Source organism: Paroedura picta, chromosome 6 (genome assembly GCF_049243985.1).
Source record: "Paroedura picta isolate Pp20150507F chromosome 6, Ppicta_v3.0, whole genome shotgun sequence".
Lineage (NCBI taxonomy): Eukaryota > Metazoa > Chordata > Lepidosauria > Squamata > Gekkonidae > Paroedura > Paroedura picta.
In genome coordinates, this window is record NC_135374.1 from 5,019,345 (window position 1) to 5,037,514 (window position 18,170).

General features: G+C 54.6%; 1 protein-coding gene across 3 annotated transcripts in view; it reads left to right on the forward strand.

The window, feature by feature from the left end:
* The window catches only part of EMSY (EMSY transcriptional repressor, BRCA2 interacting), a 50,290-nt gene that overhangs the window by 9,822 nt on the left and 22,298 nt on the right, over positions 1–18,170 (forward strand). For 2 of the 3 annotated variants that reach the window (XM_077341243.1, XM_077341246.1), the window contains exons 2-11: positions 2,808–2,916; positions 3,943–4,042; positions 6,188–6,262; positions 7,557–7,738; positions 9,885–10,037; positions 11,654–11,907; positions 13,009–13,267; positions 14,206–14,478; positions 15,697–15,846; positions 17,106–17,279. In XM_077341243.1, coding sequence (XP_077197358.1) covers positions 2,847–2,916; positions 3,943–4,042; positions 6,188–6,262; positions 7,557–7,738; positions 9,885–10,037; positions 11,654–11,907; positions 13,009–13,267; positions 14,206–14,478; positions 15,697–15,846; positions 17,106–17,279 — 1,690 coding nt within the window. In that variant the 5' untranslated portion in view covers positions 2,808–2,846. Of the gene's footprint in view, positions 1–2,104; positions 2,130–2,807; positions 2,917–3,942; positions 4,043–6,187; positions 6,263–7,556; positions 7,739–9,884; positions 10,038–11,653; positions 11,908–13,008; positions 13,268–14,205; positions 14,479–15,696; positions 15,847–17,105; positions 17,280–18,170 lie in introns of those variants that run through there. The other variant, XM_077341244.1, reaches the window with a different exon arrangement.

The window sequence follows — 18,170 nt, forward strand, 5'->3', positions numbered from 1 at the left end:
AGAAACATTAAACCCGTCAAAATCATTGTTACCGCTAAATCAGGATTGGTGGGCCACCAGAGGAGAGCAAACACAGACAACACAAATGGTTGTCAAACCAACAGGAAGCAAAGGACAGATCCCAGAGGTCCACTCACCAGACAGAGGTGCCTTTTGAAAAAAATCCGCTTGGTTTATCAACTGCCCTTCACTGTGAAGTCTCAGGGCGGTCTACATCCAATAAATAATAATAAATAAATAATAAATCAAATAAATTAATTAAATAATAAATAAATAAATACATGGAATAGTGGAACAAGTACTTTTAAAGCACGTATAACAATATGAACAGGGGATCTGATCACCATCTTCAAGTATTTAAAAGGCTGCCATATAGAGGATGGAGCAGAGTCGTTCTCTCTTGCCCCGGAGGGAAGGACCAGAATGAATGGGATGAATTTAATTTTAAAAAAATTCCATCTTAACCTCCGGAAGAAGTTCCTGACAGTGAGAGCGGTTCCTCAGTGGCACAGGCTTCCTCAGGAGGTGGTGGGTTCTCCATCTTTGGAGATTTTTAAGCAGATGCTGGAGAGCCATCTGACGGAGAGGGTGACAGTGGGTGAGCGAGAGGGTTGTGAGTGTCCTGCATAGCACAGGGGGTTGGACTAGATGACCCAGGAGGTCCCTTTCAACTCTATGATTCTATGTTTCTAAATTCCGTCTAAACCTTCGGAAGAAGTTCCTGACAGTCAGAGCGGTTCCTCAGTGGAACAGGCTTCTTCGGGAGGTGGTAGGTTCTCCATCTTTGGAGATTTTAAAGCAGAGGCTGGAGAGCCATCTGATGGACAGGCTGATTCTGTGAAGGCTCAAGGGGGTGGGCAGGTGACAGTGGATGAGCGATTGGGATGTGAGTGTCCTGCATGGTGCAGGGGGTTGGACTAGATGACGCAGGAGGTCCCTTCCAGCTCTATGATTCTGTGATTCTAAAAGGTGTAATAAACAAACAGCAGTTAAAACTTAGGACTTTGTGGGCAGGATCATCGGTCAGGCCAGAGGGGGGGACAGAGAAGATGAGCGGCAGCTTTAGGTTGGGCCATGAGGGGTGGCAGGGTTGCTAGACAGGGGGGCGGGTTGGGGGGGTGCTAGCACAAGTCTCAACTGAACGCCTGGCAGAAGAGCTCCGTTTTGCAGGCCCTTATGGAACTGAGTTCTGGTAGGGCCTTAATTTCAGTGGGGAGTTTCAGTGGGGAGCTTGTTTTACTGGGCTGCGGCCACAGAGGAGAAGGCCCTGGCTCTGGGTGAAGCCAAGCGAATCTGTGATCAGGGGTTTGTTAAGGGAAGAGTCGTGAGCGTTTGTGTTTGTGCGTTCATGCTGTCAAGACACTGGTGACCCTGTGTATTGATGTGCTCCAAATCCTCCTGTCCTTAATTGGCCTGATCAAGTCTTGCAAACCGAGGTGCTGGCTTCTGTGACAGAGTTGATCCAGCTCATGGAGGGTCTTTCTCTTTTCCTTCTTCCTTCAGCCCTCCCACTGTAGCCTCCCAGTCACTAAGAAGGCAGATTGTCACTGCCCCAGAGATAAAAATATAAGAGAAGCCATGTTGGATCTAGCCAGGGACCCATCTAGGCGGACACTGTGGTGCAGCAGGAGGTCCACCAGCAAGGCCAGAACTCCAGAAGCCCTTCCCATGTTCCAGGAAGACAGAGCATCAACGCCACATTCTAGTGGGACCTTGTGGCCGATAGCCACGGATAGGTGTCTGCTCCAGATGTTCCTCCAGCCCCCTCTTGGACTGTGCTTGAAGCCACCACTTCCTGCTGGAGCAAATATCCCGTGTTAATTGCTCTTTGGGTGAAGAAGGATTTCCTTCGGTCCATTCTACACCTACGGCTTCTTAATTTCATGCAGTGCCCAAGAGTTCTTGTCTTGGGAGAAAGGGAGAAAAGGAACTTCTCTCTCCACCTTCTCTCCCCCTTGCCTAATTTTGCACACCTCTGTCTTTTCACCCCTCAGTAGTTGTTTCTCTAAGCAAAAGCCCTCACCTCTCTAACCTTTCTTCCTAGGGAGTCCTGGGTTCAGTTTTGGGCCCCACAGTTGAAGAGGGATGTAGACAAACTGGAGCGTGTCCAGAGGAGGGCAACTAAGATGGTGAGGGGTTGGGAGACCAAGAGGTAGGAGGAAAGGTTGGGGGTCTGTTTAGCCTGGAGAGGAGGCGACTGAGAGGGGATCTGATAACCATCTTCAAGTATTTAAAAGGCTGCCATATAGAGGATGGAGCAGAATTGTTCTCTCTTGCCCCAGAGGGATGGACCAGAACCAATGGGATGAAATTAATTCAAAAGAAATTCCGTCTAAACCTCCGGAAGAAGTTCCTGAGTGGTTTCTCAGTGGAACAGGCTTCCTCGGGAGGTGGTGGGTTCTCCATCTTTGGAGATATCTAAACAGAGGCTGGAGAGCCATCTGATGGAGAGGCTGATTCTGTGAAGGCTCAAGGGGGTGGGAGGTGACAGTGGGTGAGCGAGAGGTTTGGGAGTGTCCTGCCTAGTGCAGGGGGTTGGACTAGATGACCCATGAGTTCCCTCCCAACTATGATTCTATGGGAAGGAACTCCGTCCTCTTACTCATTATAGGTGCTTCTCCTGCACCTTTCTCAATGCTAGAATATCTTGGGGGTGGGGAGCGGTCACCAGAACTGTACGCAGCATCCCAAACTAGCCTGCACCAGAGGCATTTCGAGACTGGCTGTTGGGGGGCGTTTGGTACATCCTCAGCGGTTGGGAGTTTGGCTTTCCTCTTGACGCTTCTCGTCCTTCCGTTTTCCGGCAGGGAGGCTGAGCTCCGCGGGAGCGAACTGCCGAAGGAACAATGCCTGTCGTGTGGCCGACCCTTCTGGATCTCAGCAGGGATGAATGCAAGAGAGTCCTTCGCAAGCTGGGTATGCCGATCCCCTCCGCCAAGGGCCATCGTTTCCCCGCGGCCCCGGGTTGCGAATTCCTGTTTTCCCGGATTGGCCGGATGCATTGAGTTTGTCGGTAGAAGGCCAGGTGGCCAGGGACCCTCCAGTTTAATGCTCTGCAGCGCACAGTGGCCAAAACCCGGATTCCATCCGAAAGTCCACTGGTGGAGCCAGAACTCCAGAACCCCTCCCATTGTCGCCCCCTCCTCCCATGCGCCAAGATGGTTGAACATCGCTGCTCCAGGCAAAATTGGTGCAGTCGGGCATCGCTGGCTCTTTTTGGAACGCTCTCCCCAGTGACATTAGGGCCCTCCTGGACGTCAAACAGTTCCGGAGGGCCTGTAAGGCAGAGCTGTTCTGCCAGGTCTGTGGTTGAGGCCAGGAAATAATATCAAGCAGACGCTGGCTGCCCACTGAGGCCTTCCCATGATGTTGCCTCAGGATTAGTGCCTCTGAATGAGGAGGTTCTTCCCAGTCACCAAGGCCAGTATCCATCGATAAGACTCAACCTTCACAAATCTCTCTCATCCCCCTTTAAAGATATTTATTCCTGGGGCCACCAGTCAAGCGGGATCAGGTCTGAATAGTGTCCGGGTGGGAGATCCCCTGAGGAAGTCCGGGGTTGCTACACAGAGGGAGGCAATGGCAAATGACCTCTGTTCGTCTCCTTCCTTGAAAAAATCTCTGGATTTAAAATCCTAGTTTACAGGTGTGTGGGAGGGAACCGCTCCACTTGTCCTAGACGCATTATAGGTGGCTGGTTTTTGATTTCAAGGGATTCGGTCCTGCAGATTTGTTCCTGTAGCAGAGCGGTGGACCCTTCACCTGGAGAACCTGGTTCAGTTCCCCATTCCTCCTCCACATGCAGCCAGCTGGGTGACCTTGGGGCAGTCACGGTTCTCTCAGGGCTCTCTCAGCCCCACCTCTCTCATGGGGTGTCTGTTGTGGGGAGAGGAAAGTGGGGCATAGAAACCAGCTCTTCTCTTTTCTTCTCCCAACTTCTAGAATTGGAGGCGTATGCCGGCGTCATCAGTGCTTTGCGTGCTCAGGGGGACCTCACGAAGGACAAGAAAGACCTCCTCGGCGAACTCTCCAAAGTGCTCAGGTACTTTTGACGCTGGAGTCCTGTGCTTTCCGCAATCTTACAGTAGGCAACACTTAGTAGTGGCCTTTTGGGGCAGTTGTAGTTTCTGAACAGTCTTCAAGGGCAGTCTCATAGAGAGCTCATGTAGGTAGTCCAAGTGCTCTGTTGCCCAAGGTTTGTGTGTGACACTTGTGGTAGTTTCAGAATTGCAACAAGATTCCTGGGGTAATAACATGGTGCTCTCTACATGGAGTCATAAACTGGTTAAAGAAAGACCAAAAGAGAACAACTCAACCTAAAAACTGGATGGACCTGCCCTGGCCTGACCCAGAAAGACTCTTCTGAGGTTCTTCTCAGGGGAAGGTCTCGGCCTCTCTGCCCTGTGGCTGGCCCTACAGAGGAACTGGCTGGCCCCTGGGTGAGACGGGAGGCTGGACTGGAGGGACCCTCCCTGGTCTGACCCAGCAGGGCTCTTCTGAGGCTCTTCTCAGGGGAAGGCCTCGGCCTCTCTGCCCTGTGGCTGGCCCTGCAGAGGGACTGGCTGGCCCCTGGGTGAGACGGGAGGCTGGGCTGGAGGGACCCTCCCTGGCCTGACCCAGCAGGGCTCTTCTGAGGGTCTTCTCAGGGGAAGGCCTCGGCCTCTCTGCCCTGTGGGTGGCCCTGTAGAGGAACTGGCTGGCCCCTGGGTGAGACGGGAGGCTGGACTGGAGGGACCCTCCCTGGTCTGACCCAGCAGGGCTCTTCTGAGGCTCTTCTCAGGGGAAGGCCTCGGCCTCTCTGCCCTGTGGCTGGCCCTGCAGAGGAACTGGCTGGCCCCTGGGTGAGACGGGAGGCTGGACTGGAGGGACCCTCCCTGGCCTGACCCAGAAGGGCTCTTCTGAGGGTCTTCTCAGGGGAAGACCTCGGCCTCCCTGCCCTGTGGCTGGCCCTACAGAGGAACTGGCTGGCCCCTGGGTGAGACGGGAGGCTGGACTGGAGGGACCCTCCCTGGCCTGACCCAGCAGGGCTCTTCTGAGGGTCTTCTCAGGGGAAGGCCTCGGCCTCTCTGCCCTGTGGCTGGCCCTGCAGAGGAACTGGCTGGCCCCTGGGTGAGACGGGAGGCTGGACTGGAGGGACCCTCCCTGGTCTGACCCAGCAGGGCTCTTCTGAGGCTCTTCTCAGGGGAAGGCCTCGGCCTCTCTGCCCTGTGGCTGGCCCTGCAGAGGAACTGGCTGGCCCCTGGGTGAGACGGGAGGCTGGACTGGAGGGACCCTCCCTGGCCTGACCCAGCAGGGCTCTTCTGAGGGTCTTCTCAGGGGAAGACCTCGGCCTCCCTGCCCTGTGGCTGGCCCTACAGAGGAACTGGCTGGCCCCTGGTTGAGACGGGAGGCTGGACTGGAGGGACCCTCCCTGGCCTGACCCAGCAGGGCTCTTCTGAGGGTCTTCTCAGGGGAAGGCCTCGGCCTCTCTGCCCTGTGGCTGGCCCTGCAGAGGAACTGGCTGGCCCCTGGGTGAGACGAGAGGGCTGGACTGGAGGGACCCTCCCTGGCCTGACCCAGCAGGGCTCTTCTGAGGGTCTTCTCAGGGGAAGGCCTCGGCCTCTCTGCCCTGTGGCTGGCCCTGCAGATGAACTGGCTGGCCCCTGGGTGAGACGGGAGGCTGGACTGGAGGGACCCTCCCTGGCCTGACCCAGCAGGGCTCTTCGGAGGGTCTTCTCAGGGGGAGGCCTCGGCCTCTCTGCCCTGTGGCTGGCCCTGCAGAGGAACTGGCTGGCCCCTGGGTGAGACGGGAGGCTGGACTGGAGGGACCCTCCCTGGCCTGACCCAGCAGGGCTCTTCTGAGGGTCTTCTCAGGGGAAGGCCTCGGCCTCTCTGCCCTGTGGCTGGCCCTGCAGAGGAACTGGCTGGCCCCTGGGTGAGACGGGAGGCTGGACTGGAGGGACCCTCCCTGGCCTTACCCAGCAGGGCTCTCCTGAGGGTCTTCTCAGGGGAAGGCCTCGGCCTCTCTGCCCTGTGGCTGGCCCTGCAGAGGAACTGGCTGGCCCCTGGGTGAGACGGGAGGCTGGACTGGAGGGACCCTCCCTGGCCTGACCCTGCAGGGCTCTTCTGAGGGTCTTAGCATACCACCTCCCAAGAATTTACAGCTGAGTAACCTTTTCTGCTTCTAATGTTTTGTTTTTTCCGGCAGCATTTCAACTGAAAGGCATCGAGCCGAAGTCCGGAGGGCGGTGAACGATGAGCGGTTGACAACTATTGCGCATAAGTAAGATTCCCCCTCCCCAATCTTTCAATCTTGGCTTCTTTGCTGTGTTGTTTTGTGTGCTTTTTTTGCGTGTTTGGTTTTTGGCTTCAGAGTCTGGGGAACTCCAGGGCTCTAGAGAACTGGCCGAGTTGACAATGGATCTTTAACGCAGGGACAGATCCCAACTTTAGCCACTTGCATCACTCTCCTCTCCTTCACACCTGTTGAGGGAGGTGAGGCAGAGAGGGTGACTCACCCAAATTCACCCAGCAAGCATCCATCCGTGGCAAGGCAGGGATTCGCACCTGGGTCTTCCAGGCTGTTTCTAGCAAAACAACATCAGTGCCTCAAGACGAAGAGCGTAAAAGTGCTGAAAAATCTAAACTGTTTGCTGTGTTAAAATTACCCAGGATTCCTTGAAACTAACCCCTGCCATGGAATCTGGAGGAAGGAAATAGGTACTTAGCCACGATTACTGCCACAAAAAGCTTGGGAGCGGCCGTAGCTCAGTGGTAGAGCTTCTCCTGGGCAGGCAGGACTGAGCAGCGGATGATACGAAGGACCTGAGGTCCCTTGAGGACCATAACTACTCGAATGCTCAGCTTGCCTAAACTTGACTCCAAGGTGGGACCTTCCACTTGACAAACAGAAGGTCCCAGGTTCAATCCCTGCCATCTCCAGTTAAAAACCCCAGTTCTTTCCCATCACCTCTTGCCTGGTCCTTCTAACTGGAGGTCATCTGAAAAACCTTCACCTGAGATCCTGGAGGGCCTTAGCTGTTTGAATGTTTAGCATACTTAGGTTGTCTCAGTAGAACTTCTGACTGGAATGCAGAAGATCCCAGGTTCTATCCCTGGTATCTCTAGTTAAAAGGAGCAAGCAGGACGTGATATGAGAGACCTCTTCCTAGGACACTGGACATACACAGGGGCTGTTGCTCCGTGGAAGAGACTCTGCTTCACACGCTGAATGTCCCAGGTTCAATCCCTGGTATCTCCAGTTAGAAGGACCAGGCAGGAGATGGTAGGAAAGACCTCAGGCTGAGACCCTGGAGAGCTGTGGACATGAACTGTGGCTCAGTGGCAGAGCCTGTGCTTGGAACGCAGAGGGTCCCAGGTTCAATCCTCAGCATCTCCAGTGAGAAGGACCAGGCAAAAGGTGATATGCAAGACTTCTCCCAGTGTGACTTGGTCATTGAATTGTCCAGCCTGCTTGAGCTGCGGCAGGCAGGGGGAGATGAACGGCAGAGCCTTGCGGGTGAGAAGAGCTGAAACCAAACCGAGCACCGAATCCGGACCTTTGTCTTCCTCCGCAGCATGTCCGGGCCAAACAGCTCCTCCGAATGGTCCATCGAAGGGAGGCGGCTGGTCCCCCTGATGCCGCGGCTGGTCCCGCAAACGGCTTTTACCGTCACGGCGAACGCCGTCGCCAACGCCGCCCTCCAGCACAACGCGGCCCTTCCGTCTCCCGCGGAAACGGGGAGCAAAGAAAGCGAGGGTAAGGCCGCCGTTGCAAATCGGGAACAGGGAGAGAAACGGTCTCTGAGTTCTCAAGAGGGATGCTCGGTTTGGGGTTCCGCCGTCACCCCTTTTCCTGCTTCTGCAAAAAGGGATCAAAACACGGGCCACCGGTGAATGGAGAAGGGGAGCTGTTTTGGAAGTATTTGAAAGGCTGCAGGGGCAGGGAGGAGAACAGGGATAGGTTCCTGTTGGCAGCAGAGGAGAGGAGCCGCAGGGATGGCTTTAAGCTACAGGTGGAACAGTGGCACATAGAGCCTCTTGTGGCGCAGAGTGGTAAGGCAGCAGACATGCAGTCTGAAACTTTGCCCATGAGGCTGGGAGTTCAATCCCAGCAGCCGGCTCAAGGTCGACTCAGCCTTCCATCCTTCCGAGGTCGGTAAAATGAGGACCCAGCTTGCTGCTGGGGGGTAAACGGTAATGACTGGGGAAGGCACTGGCAAACCACCCCGTATCGAGCCTGCCATGAAAACGCTGGAGGGCGTCACCCCAAGGGTCAGACATGACCCGGTGCTTGCACAGGGGATACCTTTACCTTTAGAGCAGTACTGATATCAGGGAAAACTTTCCTACTCCAAGTAGTCCAGCAGTAGAATCAACTGCCTCAGGAGGTGGGGAGCTCCCCCCGCACTGGCGGTCTTCAAGTAGCGGCTGGACAGGCAGCCACTAGATCAGTGGTTCTCAACCTTCCTAATGCCGCGACCCTTTAATCCAGTTCCTCATGTTGTGGTGACCCCCAACCATAAAATGATGCCAGTGATCTTTCACAGAAATTAAACTGAAACGGACCCATGGCGTGCAGATCCATGGTCCATGATTGGATATAAATTGTTTTTTTTCCCCGGGGTTCCTCAGTTCAGTTTTGCCTCTTTGCCGCTGCTTCAGACAGACGAATGCTCTATCTCGATCTAGCCTGCAAGGTTGTTGTGTGGGTGGCGGCCCCCTGGCCAAGCTTCTTGCCCTGTGAAAGGGTCGTTTGACCCCCAAAGGGGTCCTGGCCCACAGGTTGAGAACCACTGCACTAGATGAACTCCACCAACCAGTAAAGAACCTTGGTTGAGGCAGCGGGGGGGGGGAGGGGGAGGAGGGGGAAGTGACTTATTTATTGTTTTTATGAATTGTAATGTTGGTTTGATCGATGGCCTATTGATTGCTTCTGTTTTATGTCGTAAGCCGCCCACCAAGCCCGTCAAGGAGAGGGGCAGTATAGAAACCTAATAATAAATAGCTTCTAAAATAAATAAATTCTGTGGCACTGTTTTTTAATTTATTTGATCCTCCCTACCCAGCGTACTGGCTCAGGGCAGTACGCAGCCTATTCAGCGACATCGACTGGCAAAACCATTCGTTAAAATTGATTTGGAATCGTAAGGAGAGAAATTCAAGACAGCATCTAATGCCAAAAACTGTGTGGAGGCCATCCGCAGTCCCAGTTGGTCTTCTGTTCTTCTGCAGCCGAATGACTCGTTCATTTCAAAGGGCTGTACAAAAAAAAAGATAAAATAACCCAGCCCCTGAATGGGAGGAGGGGATGCTGAAGCTGAGATCTTTGGCTGATGTGGGTTTGGCATGCTTTTAACTTTTAAAATTGTTTTTAGGTTATTTATCTATTAATCTTTTTGCTTATTAAATGACGTGAACTCCCCCAAGCCGGTAATACCAAAGGGGTGGGTATAGAAATCTAAGAATGAATGAATGAATGAATGAATGAATGAATGAATGAATGAATGAATGAATGAATGAATGAATGAATGAATGAATGAATGAATGAATGAATGAATGAATGCTGAAGGGGTGGGTATAGAAATCTAATAATGAATGAATACTGAAGGGTGGGTATTGAAATCTAATGAATGAATGCTGAAGGGGGTGGTATAGAAATATAATAATGAATGAAAATGAATGAATGAATGAATGCTGAAGGGGTGGGTATAGAAATCTAATAATGAGTGAATGAATGAATGAATGAAGGGGTTGGTACAGAAATATAATGAATGAACAAACAAACAAATTCATTATTTATGAATGAATTATTTTTAAAACTAATTGGAGAGTTAACCTTTTAAAGCTGCCAGCGGGATTCCGCTCCCCCCTTTATGCAGCAGCCGTTTCCTCTCCCTTTCCAGTGGTGGTGTGCTATTCCTACACGAGCACAACTTCCACACCGACGTCCACTCCGGTACCGAGCGGCAGCGTCGCCACGGTCAAGTCCCCCAGGCCAGCCAGCCCGGCTTCCAACGTGGTCGTCCTGCCGAGCGGAAGCGCAGTTTACGTGAAAAGTAAGTGAGGGGGCCACGGGGAAAGTGTCCAGCTGGAGTCCGGAGAACAACTACTGATGAAATCTTGCCTTGAATAATATAATAATAACAATCACAAGTCACAAGTTATGCTGACAACAATTTTTAAAATTGAAATGTTACTTAAATTATATTATTAAACCACCTCCTTAAGACCTTATAAAGAGGACTCTATTTCTGCTGGGTGGTTAGAGAATCATAGAGTTGGAAAGGGGCATACAGGCCATCTAGTCCAACCCTCTGCTCAACGCAGGATCAGCCCAAAGCTGGTTGCTGTGTTGTGCATGGCGCATGGCTGATCGTGTGAGGAGGGCAGCCGGCATTTTCTTGGTCTAACTTTCCTGGCGTCAGCTGTAGGCCTGGCAGAACAGCTGTCTCTTGCAGGCCTTCCTGAACTGTGTACACGCCCACTCAGGATGCCCTCCCCTTCCCACCCGCACCCAAGGCCCATCATTGGCCATGTTTTGGGGGGAGAGGACTGCTGATCTGCACCTGTCTCACTCTTCCCCTGAGAAGAGCCTCAGAAGAGCCCTGCTGGGTCAGGCCAGGGAGGGTCCCTCCAGTCCAGCTTCCCGTCTCACCCAGGGGCCAGCCAGTTCCTCTGCAGGGCCAGCCACAGGGCAGAGAGGCCATGGCCTTCCCCTGAGAAGACCCTCAGAAGAGCCCTGCTGGGTCAGGCCAGGGAGGGTCCCTCCAGTCCAGCTTCCCGTCTCACCCAGGGGCCAGCCAGTCCCTCTGCAGGACCAGCCACAGGGCAGAGAGGCCGAGGCCTTCCCCTGAGAAGACCCTCAGAAGAGCCCTGCTGGGTAGGCCAGGGAGGGTCCCTCCAGTCCAGCCTCCCGTCTCACCCAGGGGCCAGCCAGTTCCTCTGCAGGGCCAGCCACAGGGCAGAGAGGCCGAGGCCTTCCCCTGAGAAGACCCTCAGAAGAGCCCTGCTGGGTCAGGCCAGGGAGGGTCCCTCCAGTCCAGCCTCCCGTCTCACCCAGGGGCCAGCCAGTTCCTCTGCAGGGCCAGCCACAGGGCATGGAGGCCATGGCCTTCCCCTCATAGGAACCTCAGAAGAGTCCTGCTGGGTCAGACCATCCAGTCCACCCTCCTGTCTCCCACAGCACCCAACCATTTGCTTTGGAGGGCCAATAAGAGGCCATAAAGGTCCCCTCCTGGGATTCAGAGGTTTGCTCCCTCCGAATAGGAGAGGTCCTCTTTAGTCACCATGGCTCGGAACCGTTGATCTCCCTGTGCTCTAGAAATCCATCCAAATCCCCTTGTAAAGCCATCTATACCCTCTGCTACTGCATTCCACTCTTTCATTAATGGTTGCGTTAAGTATTTTCTAAGCTCTGCACCAGCTCTCCTGCAAGGCCGCCGTTTTCTGCATTGGCCTCTTTTTGGGTGCCTCTTGCTCCCCGTTGACTCCGAAACCACCGGGTAAGGTAGGTTAGCTCGGAGAAGGCACCCAGCTCCGGATCGCCCCGGCCTGCTTCGCGACGGAGATGGGAATTCGAACCTGGATCCAAATCCGGCCCTCACCGCCAGCACCACCCCGGGGCTCCCATGCAGCTATCAAATGCCGGGGGTGGGGGGGGTGTGTCTTCCAGGCGTGAGCTGCTCGGACGATGATGAGAAACCGCGCAAAAGGCGGCGCACGAACTCCTCGAGCTCGTCCCCGGTCCTGCTGAAGGAGGTCCCGAAGGCCGTCACGCCGGTCCCGAAGACCATCACGGTGCCCGGCAGCCCCAAGATGAGCAGCATCATGCAGAGCATCGCCAACTCCTTGCCACCCCACATGTCCCCCGTGAAGATCACGTTCACCAAGCCCTCGACACAGACGACCAACACGACCACCCAGAAGGTAGGGATGGCCTTGGGCCTGCGGTTGGGGGGTGGGTGGGCTTGATTTTACTGTCTGAAGTCTTGATTCTCTGTATTCTTGGCGCTTGGGGGGCAAGAGGGGGAGGGCTTCTGGAGTTCTGGCCCCGCTGGTGGACCTCCTGATGGACCCAGGGGTTTTGGCCACTGTGTGACACAGAGTGATGGCATGGATGGGCCATTGGCCTGATCCAACAGGGCTTTTCTTATGTGCTTATGTCTGGGCCAGTGATGCTTTGTCTTCTTGGTGCACAAGGGGGCACACTGGGAGGGTTTCTGGAGTTCTGGCCCTGCTGGTGGACCTCCTGATGGCCCCAGGGTTTTTCTCCACTGTGTGACACAGATGTTGGACTGAAGGGGCCATTGGCCTGATCCAACGTGGCTTCTCTTATGTCTGGGGCAGTGATCCGCTGTCTTTTTGGTGCTTGGGGGGCAACAGTGGGAGGGCTTCTGGAGTTCTGGCCCTGCTGGTGGACCTCCTGATGGCCCCTGGGTTTTGGCCCCACTGAGTGACACAGAGCATTGGACTGGATGGGCCATTGATCTAATCCAACATGGCTTCTCTCGTGTTCTTATCTGTCCTGCTGACAGTAGCAATTCTCTGGTGCAAGGAAAGTTCTCCAATCCAAGTTCGAGGGGGTCGCCATCTTGATACAGTAGAACAGGGGTAGTCAACCTGTGGTCCTCCAAATGTTCATGGACTACAATTCCCATGATCCCCTGCCAACATTTGCTGGCACGGGCTCCTGGGAATTGTAGTCCATGAACATCTGGAGGACCACAGGTTGACGACCCCTGCAGTAGAAGACCTAGCTATGAGTTCAGCAGCTCCTGAGAGTCCAACAATTTTTTCAGGGTTTCTGCCTTCAGCGGTCTGACAAAGGGAGCCTTGATGCTTGTACACCCCCAAAATCTTGTTGGCTCTCAGGTGCGACTGGATTTAAATCTAGCTTTTACCCTGCAAGAGACTCTGAATGGACAACTGCCAAAGCCCCATGGCCAATCACCGAAGCCCAGATGGTCAAGAGAGCCTTCCTCCACCTGCGAAAAGCACAAACGCCGTATCCTTTTGCTTCCTTCCTAGGTGATCATCGTGACTACGTCTCCCAGCTCCACCTTCGTCCCCAACATCCTGTCCAAGTCTCACAACTACGCCGCCGTCACCAAGCTCGTTCCCACCTCCGTCATCGCCTCGACCACTCAGAAGCAGCCCGTGGTCATCACCTCCCCCCAGGCCTCCCTGGCCAGCAGCTGTGCCACTCCCTCCTCCACTCCCAGCACCGTGGCCGTGACCACCGTGGTGTCCTCCACGCCTTCCGTCGTGATGTCAACCGTGGCGCAAGGTGAGACGCTGGTCACCTTCGGTGGGCTTTTGCTAGCTTTAAGAGGGCGGTGGACGGCCCAGGCAGACGGGAGAGGGACCTTCATCAGATTCATTTGAAAGGATGGTAGTCTTCAAGCAAAGGCTGGATACACACTTTTCTTGGATGCTTCAGGATGCTTAGGGCTAATCCTGCGTTGAGCAGGGGGTTGGACTAGATGGCCTGTGTGGCCCCTTCCAACTCTATGATTCTATGATTCTAGTTCAGCAGTGGAATAGGCTGCCTAAGGAGGTGGTGAGCTCCCCCTCACTGGCAGTCTTCAAGCAAAGGCTGGATACACACTTTTCTTGGATGCTTTAGGATGCTTAGGGCTGATCCTGCGTTGAGCAGGGGGTTGTACTAGATGGCCTGTATGGCCCCTTCCAACTCTATGATTCTATGATTCTAGTTCAGCAGTGGAATAGTCTGCCTAAGGAGGTGGTGAGCTCCCCCTCACTGGCAATCTTCAAGCAAAGGCTGGATACACACTTTTCCCAGATGCTTTAGGATGCTTTGGGCTGATCCGGTGTTGAGCAGGGGGTTGGACTAGATGGCCTGTATGGCCCCTTCCAACTCTAGGATTCTGTGTTTCTGTGATTCTGATGGGCAGAAACCGCTTCACGAGCCAATATTTGGCACAAACTTGGCCTGGCGCAGAACCCGCGAACCGATGTTCAGGGAAGGTACCTTTCCCGAACATTTGCCAGATTTCAGTTTGGCTGTTCAGAACACCCCCAGCCACTGTTTTTTACCTGCCGTAGGTTATTTAACTATTATTTTGTTTCTAAACGTCGTTAACTGGACCCCAGGCCCGCCCAGGCCCAGGGCTTTCTCGATCCCAAGCGAGCAACCGCCGAACAGCTGCAGGCCTTCGGTCTTCATAACCTCAACGACCCCTGTGCTTGCCTCCTCTCTTCCAGGCGTGTCCACGTCGGCCATTAAGGTGGCCTCGGCCAGGCTGCCTTCTCCCAAGAGCTTGGTGGGGACACCGACCCAGATCCTGGCGCAGTTCCCCAAGCAGCAGCAGCAGCAGCAGCAGCCGCAACCACAGCAGCCGCAGCAGGCGCAGCTGACTCAGGCTTCGCCAGCCGCCCCGACGCCTACACAGCAGCCGCCACCGCCTCCCCCACCTCCTCAGCCGTCCCCACTGCCCCCCGGCATCAAGCCCACCATCCAGATCAAGCAGGAATCGGGTAAGGGGGGCCGTGTCGTGTGGGTCACAGCCCTAGAGCCCTGGGACTGCCACTTCCTGTTTTCCGCCGCCACTCGAGGGGTGGGCAGGGCAGGCGCTTTCTCCCTCCTTCCTTTTGGGGGTGAGGAGGAGTGGCCGTGGGAGAAAAATAAAAGAATACGGCCATCAGGAAGTGACATCACTCCTCTGCAGGAATTGACAAAAACTCTACGGTTTATCATAGACTTTCTAGCGATTCCTAGAGAGGTCATATTTTTAACCACATGGTTTTGACACAGAGTTGCTGGCGATGCCTGGAGAGGCAAGGTATCACTTCGTGGCTTCCTGGGAAATTAGAACATTCCCAATATGTGCCCCCCCTACCCCGTCCCCGGGGTCTCTCATCCCCTAGCCACCTGATTGGATTGTTGGACGCGGGGTCAGGAAAGGGACTGTTTAATGGAGTTTGCTATCGCAAGATGCAATGCTGCAGAATGGTTTAAGGGCTGGGGGGGAGGGGGGCTGTTAGAGGCAAATGGCTGATGGGACCGTCACATCCTCTCGCTGGCTGCTCCAGAGGGAAAGAGCAAGGTAGCACCCGGAGTGGGCTGTCCTTAAGACTACTGTGAAGAGCCCAGGGGAGTTGTCACTCTGACCCAGCACAAGGCTCAGTGGGAAGTGGGAAGGGGTCAAAGGGGCCCATGGGGCAAAGGAGAGGCACAATACAATCTCCTGTGATTGGCTGCTTCTCCCGCCCTCCTGGAGGTCCATCCGCAGCTATGAGCCCCAAGGCATAGATGGGATATTCTATCTGGGGGCAGGGATACCCTTTATTGTTGGTGCTTGGGGGGAGGGCACAGTGGGAGGGCTTCCTGAGTTCTGGCCCAGCTGGTGGACCTCCTGATGGCCCCTGGGTTTTATGTGTGTCGCTGTGTGACCCAGTGGTCTTGATGGGCCACTGGCCTCATCCAACGCGGCTTCTCTTATGTTCTTATGACTTCTTTGTGCACCCGCAAAAAGGGTGATGGTTTTGATACAGTGGTGGCTAAACTGTGGATCTCCAGATGTTCTTGGACTACAATAACCATGAGCCCCTGCCAATTCGCCATGCTGGCAGGGGCTCCATGGGCATCTGGAGAGCCGCCGTTTGGCCACCAACGCTGGTTTAGAAGAAGACCGTCACATGGGAATCTTCCCATGCCTCGTCCCTTCCTGACGCTTCCCCCGTTTCCTCCGCCAGGGGTCAAAATCATCACCCAGCAGGTGCAGCCCAGCAAAATCCTCCCCAAGCCGGTCTCGGCCACCCTGCCCAGCAGCAGCAGCTCTCCCATCATGGTGGTGAGCAGCAACGGCACCATCATGACGACCAAGTTGGTCACCGCCCCTACAGGTGAGTGTCTGCCGGGTCAGCCTTGTGACATGCACGTTGCAGATCACAGAATGCAGATTGCTCGAGTCGCAGCGTGCTGTGGTTAAGTTTTTCTGCCTGAGTCCTCAAGGAACGTTGAGAACCTCTCGGGAGGAATAGCTAGATTAGAGTCCAGCGGCACCTTGAAAAGACCTACCCGATTTTCAGGGCAAGGGCTTTCGAGACTCAAAGGTCCCTTCATCAGATAGGGACCTCCATTCCTGTTGGTGTCCGATGAAGGTAGCTTGGACTGTCCAAAGATCGCACTCTGAAAATCTTGCTGGCGTCGAATATTTCAGGGTATCAGCTTTTGAGGATCAAGGCTTCCCTTCGTCAGGTAGTGACTTCCGTTCCGGCTCATGTCTGCTGCTTGGACTCAAAAGCCCATGCTCCCCAAATCTTCCATGGAGACAGAGCGAGACAGGAAGCTACGTGGAGCAGCAGAAAAGAGCCAGAGTCCAGGAGCTCCTTCCAGTCTAACAGAATTGGTGGCAGCGGAGAAGTTTTCAGAGTCACGGTGACTCTCAAAAGCAACCCCGGCCACCAATTTAGTCCGTCTTGAAGGTGCTTCTGGACTCTGGCTGTTTTCTGCTGCTCCACATAGCTTCCTGTCTAGTGCAGGGGGTTGGACTAGATGACCCAGGAGGTCCCTTCCAGCTCTATGATCCTATGACCTGCATGGGAATTGTAGTCCATAGGCATCTGAGAGCCACCGTTTGGTCACCCCTGCCTTAGGGCTCAATACCCATGGACGGTGTCAGGGAGCAGTAGACTAGACCAGGGGTAGTCAAACTGCGGCCCTCCAGATGTCCATGAACTACAATTCCCAGGAGCCCCCTGCCAGCATTTGCTGGCAGGGGGCTCCTGGGAATTGTAGTCCATGGACATCTGGAGGGCCGCAGTTTGACTACCCCTGGACTAGACCATGCTACTTCCAATTGCTGTGGAGGGGGGGCATTGTGGGCATTTACTTTTTGGTATAGCCCCTGTATTAAAAGCTTCCTGCAGCTCAAGAATACACTTAACAAGAAGCGGAGAGAGAGGGACTTCTCAAGCACGAAGCAGAGGAGGGGGAAAATGTCTCACTGCTTCGGAGCTTGCCGTTTGCACAGAGTTATGCGCCTGCGTTTAAAAGCGGGTTCTCCCTGGCGCAGGCCGTTCTCCGCTGCTTTCCTGCAGGGATGCCATCCAGGCCTTGCTGCGTTCCATTTCAAGGTCACGCCTTTGTTTCCTCGCCCTAGGGACTCAAGCGACTTACACCCGACCAACGGTGAGCCCTTCCCTCGGGACGCGCTTGACTGGAACACCGGGGGCCGCCACGTACGTCAAGACCACCAGCGGCAGCATCATCACCGTCGTCCCCAAATCGCTGGCCACGCTCGGCGGGAAGCTGATCAGCAGTAACATCGTTTCCGGTAAGTACGGGCAGAGAGCGCCGGACGGGCTTCGAAAGGCAGCTGTGAAGAGGAGCGGCCATATTCCCTGGGAACTCACCGGCGGTCTAGCTAGATGGGGAGGAAAGGAGGGGATTGGAGAGCTGGCGGATTCAGAAGCAGCGATGGGGCTGCTCTCACGGATTGGTGCTTCCCCTGGTTCCAAGACACATTTCTTCTTAGAACAGGGGCCACCAGAGTGCGTCCCGTGGGCGCAGGAGTGCCCGCTAGTACCATTCCTGGTGCCTGCCAAGTGCTTTTGAAGTGGGTGGGACCAGGTGGGGCTTCATCCCAGCCAAGTTTCAGATCGACCTTTGGAGATTTGATTGTGCAGTTTTTTTTTTTAAATGTCCGCTTGTCCCCAGCTGCCATCACAGCGGGATTCCCGCTGCATGACTAAGAGTAAGATGCCGCAAGAATTTTGTGTCTGGCTCCGCCTCCAGCCGCAGCCATTTTGGGATGGGCTCCGCCCCCACTGGCAGCCACTTTCTGGCTGTGCCCATTGTGCTGTTTCAGAATTCTGAAGGCTCCTGCACGTTCGAAAAGGTCAGGGAGCCCTGATTTAGAGCACCTTTGGCCTGGGGGACGTGTTTTCTGCCAGAGAAGGCTGTCGTTACTGTTAACGGAATAAATGTGCAGGATTAAACCCAGATTGTCCAAGCAGGGCGGGGGGGGGGTGGGGGAGCCAAGACAGTGGTGGGGCGAAAGACCGTGACAAGAGCCCTGAGCTTGCATCAGCCTCTCTCTATGCAGGGTAAGAGCAGTGACCTACCTTGCATGATTGTTGTGAAAATCACTGCAGTCACATGCATGAAGGGCTGTGTGGGATAAGAGTAGTGTCAGAATCCCTGCAATAATATCCATGAAGCACTA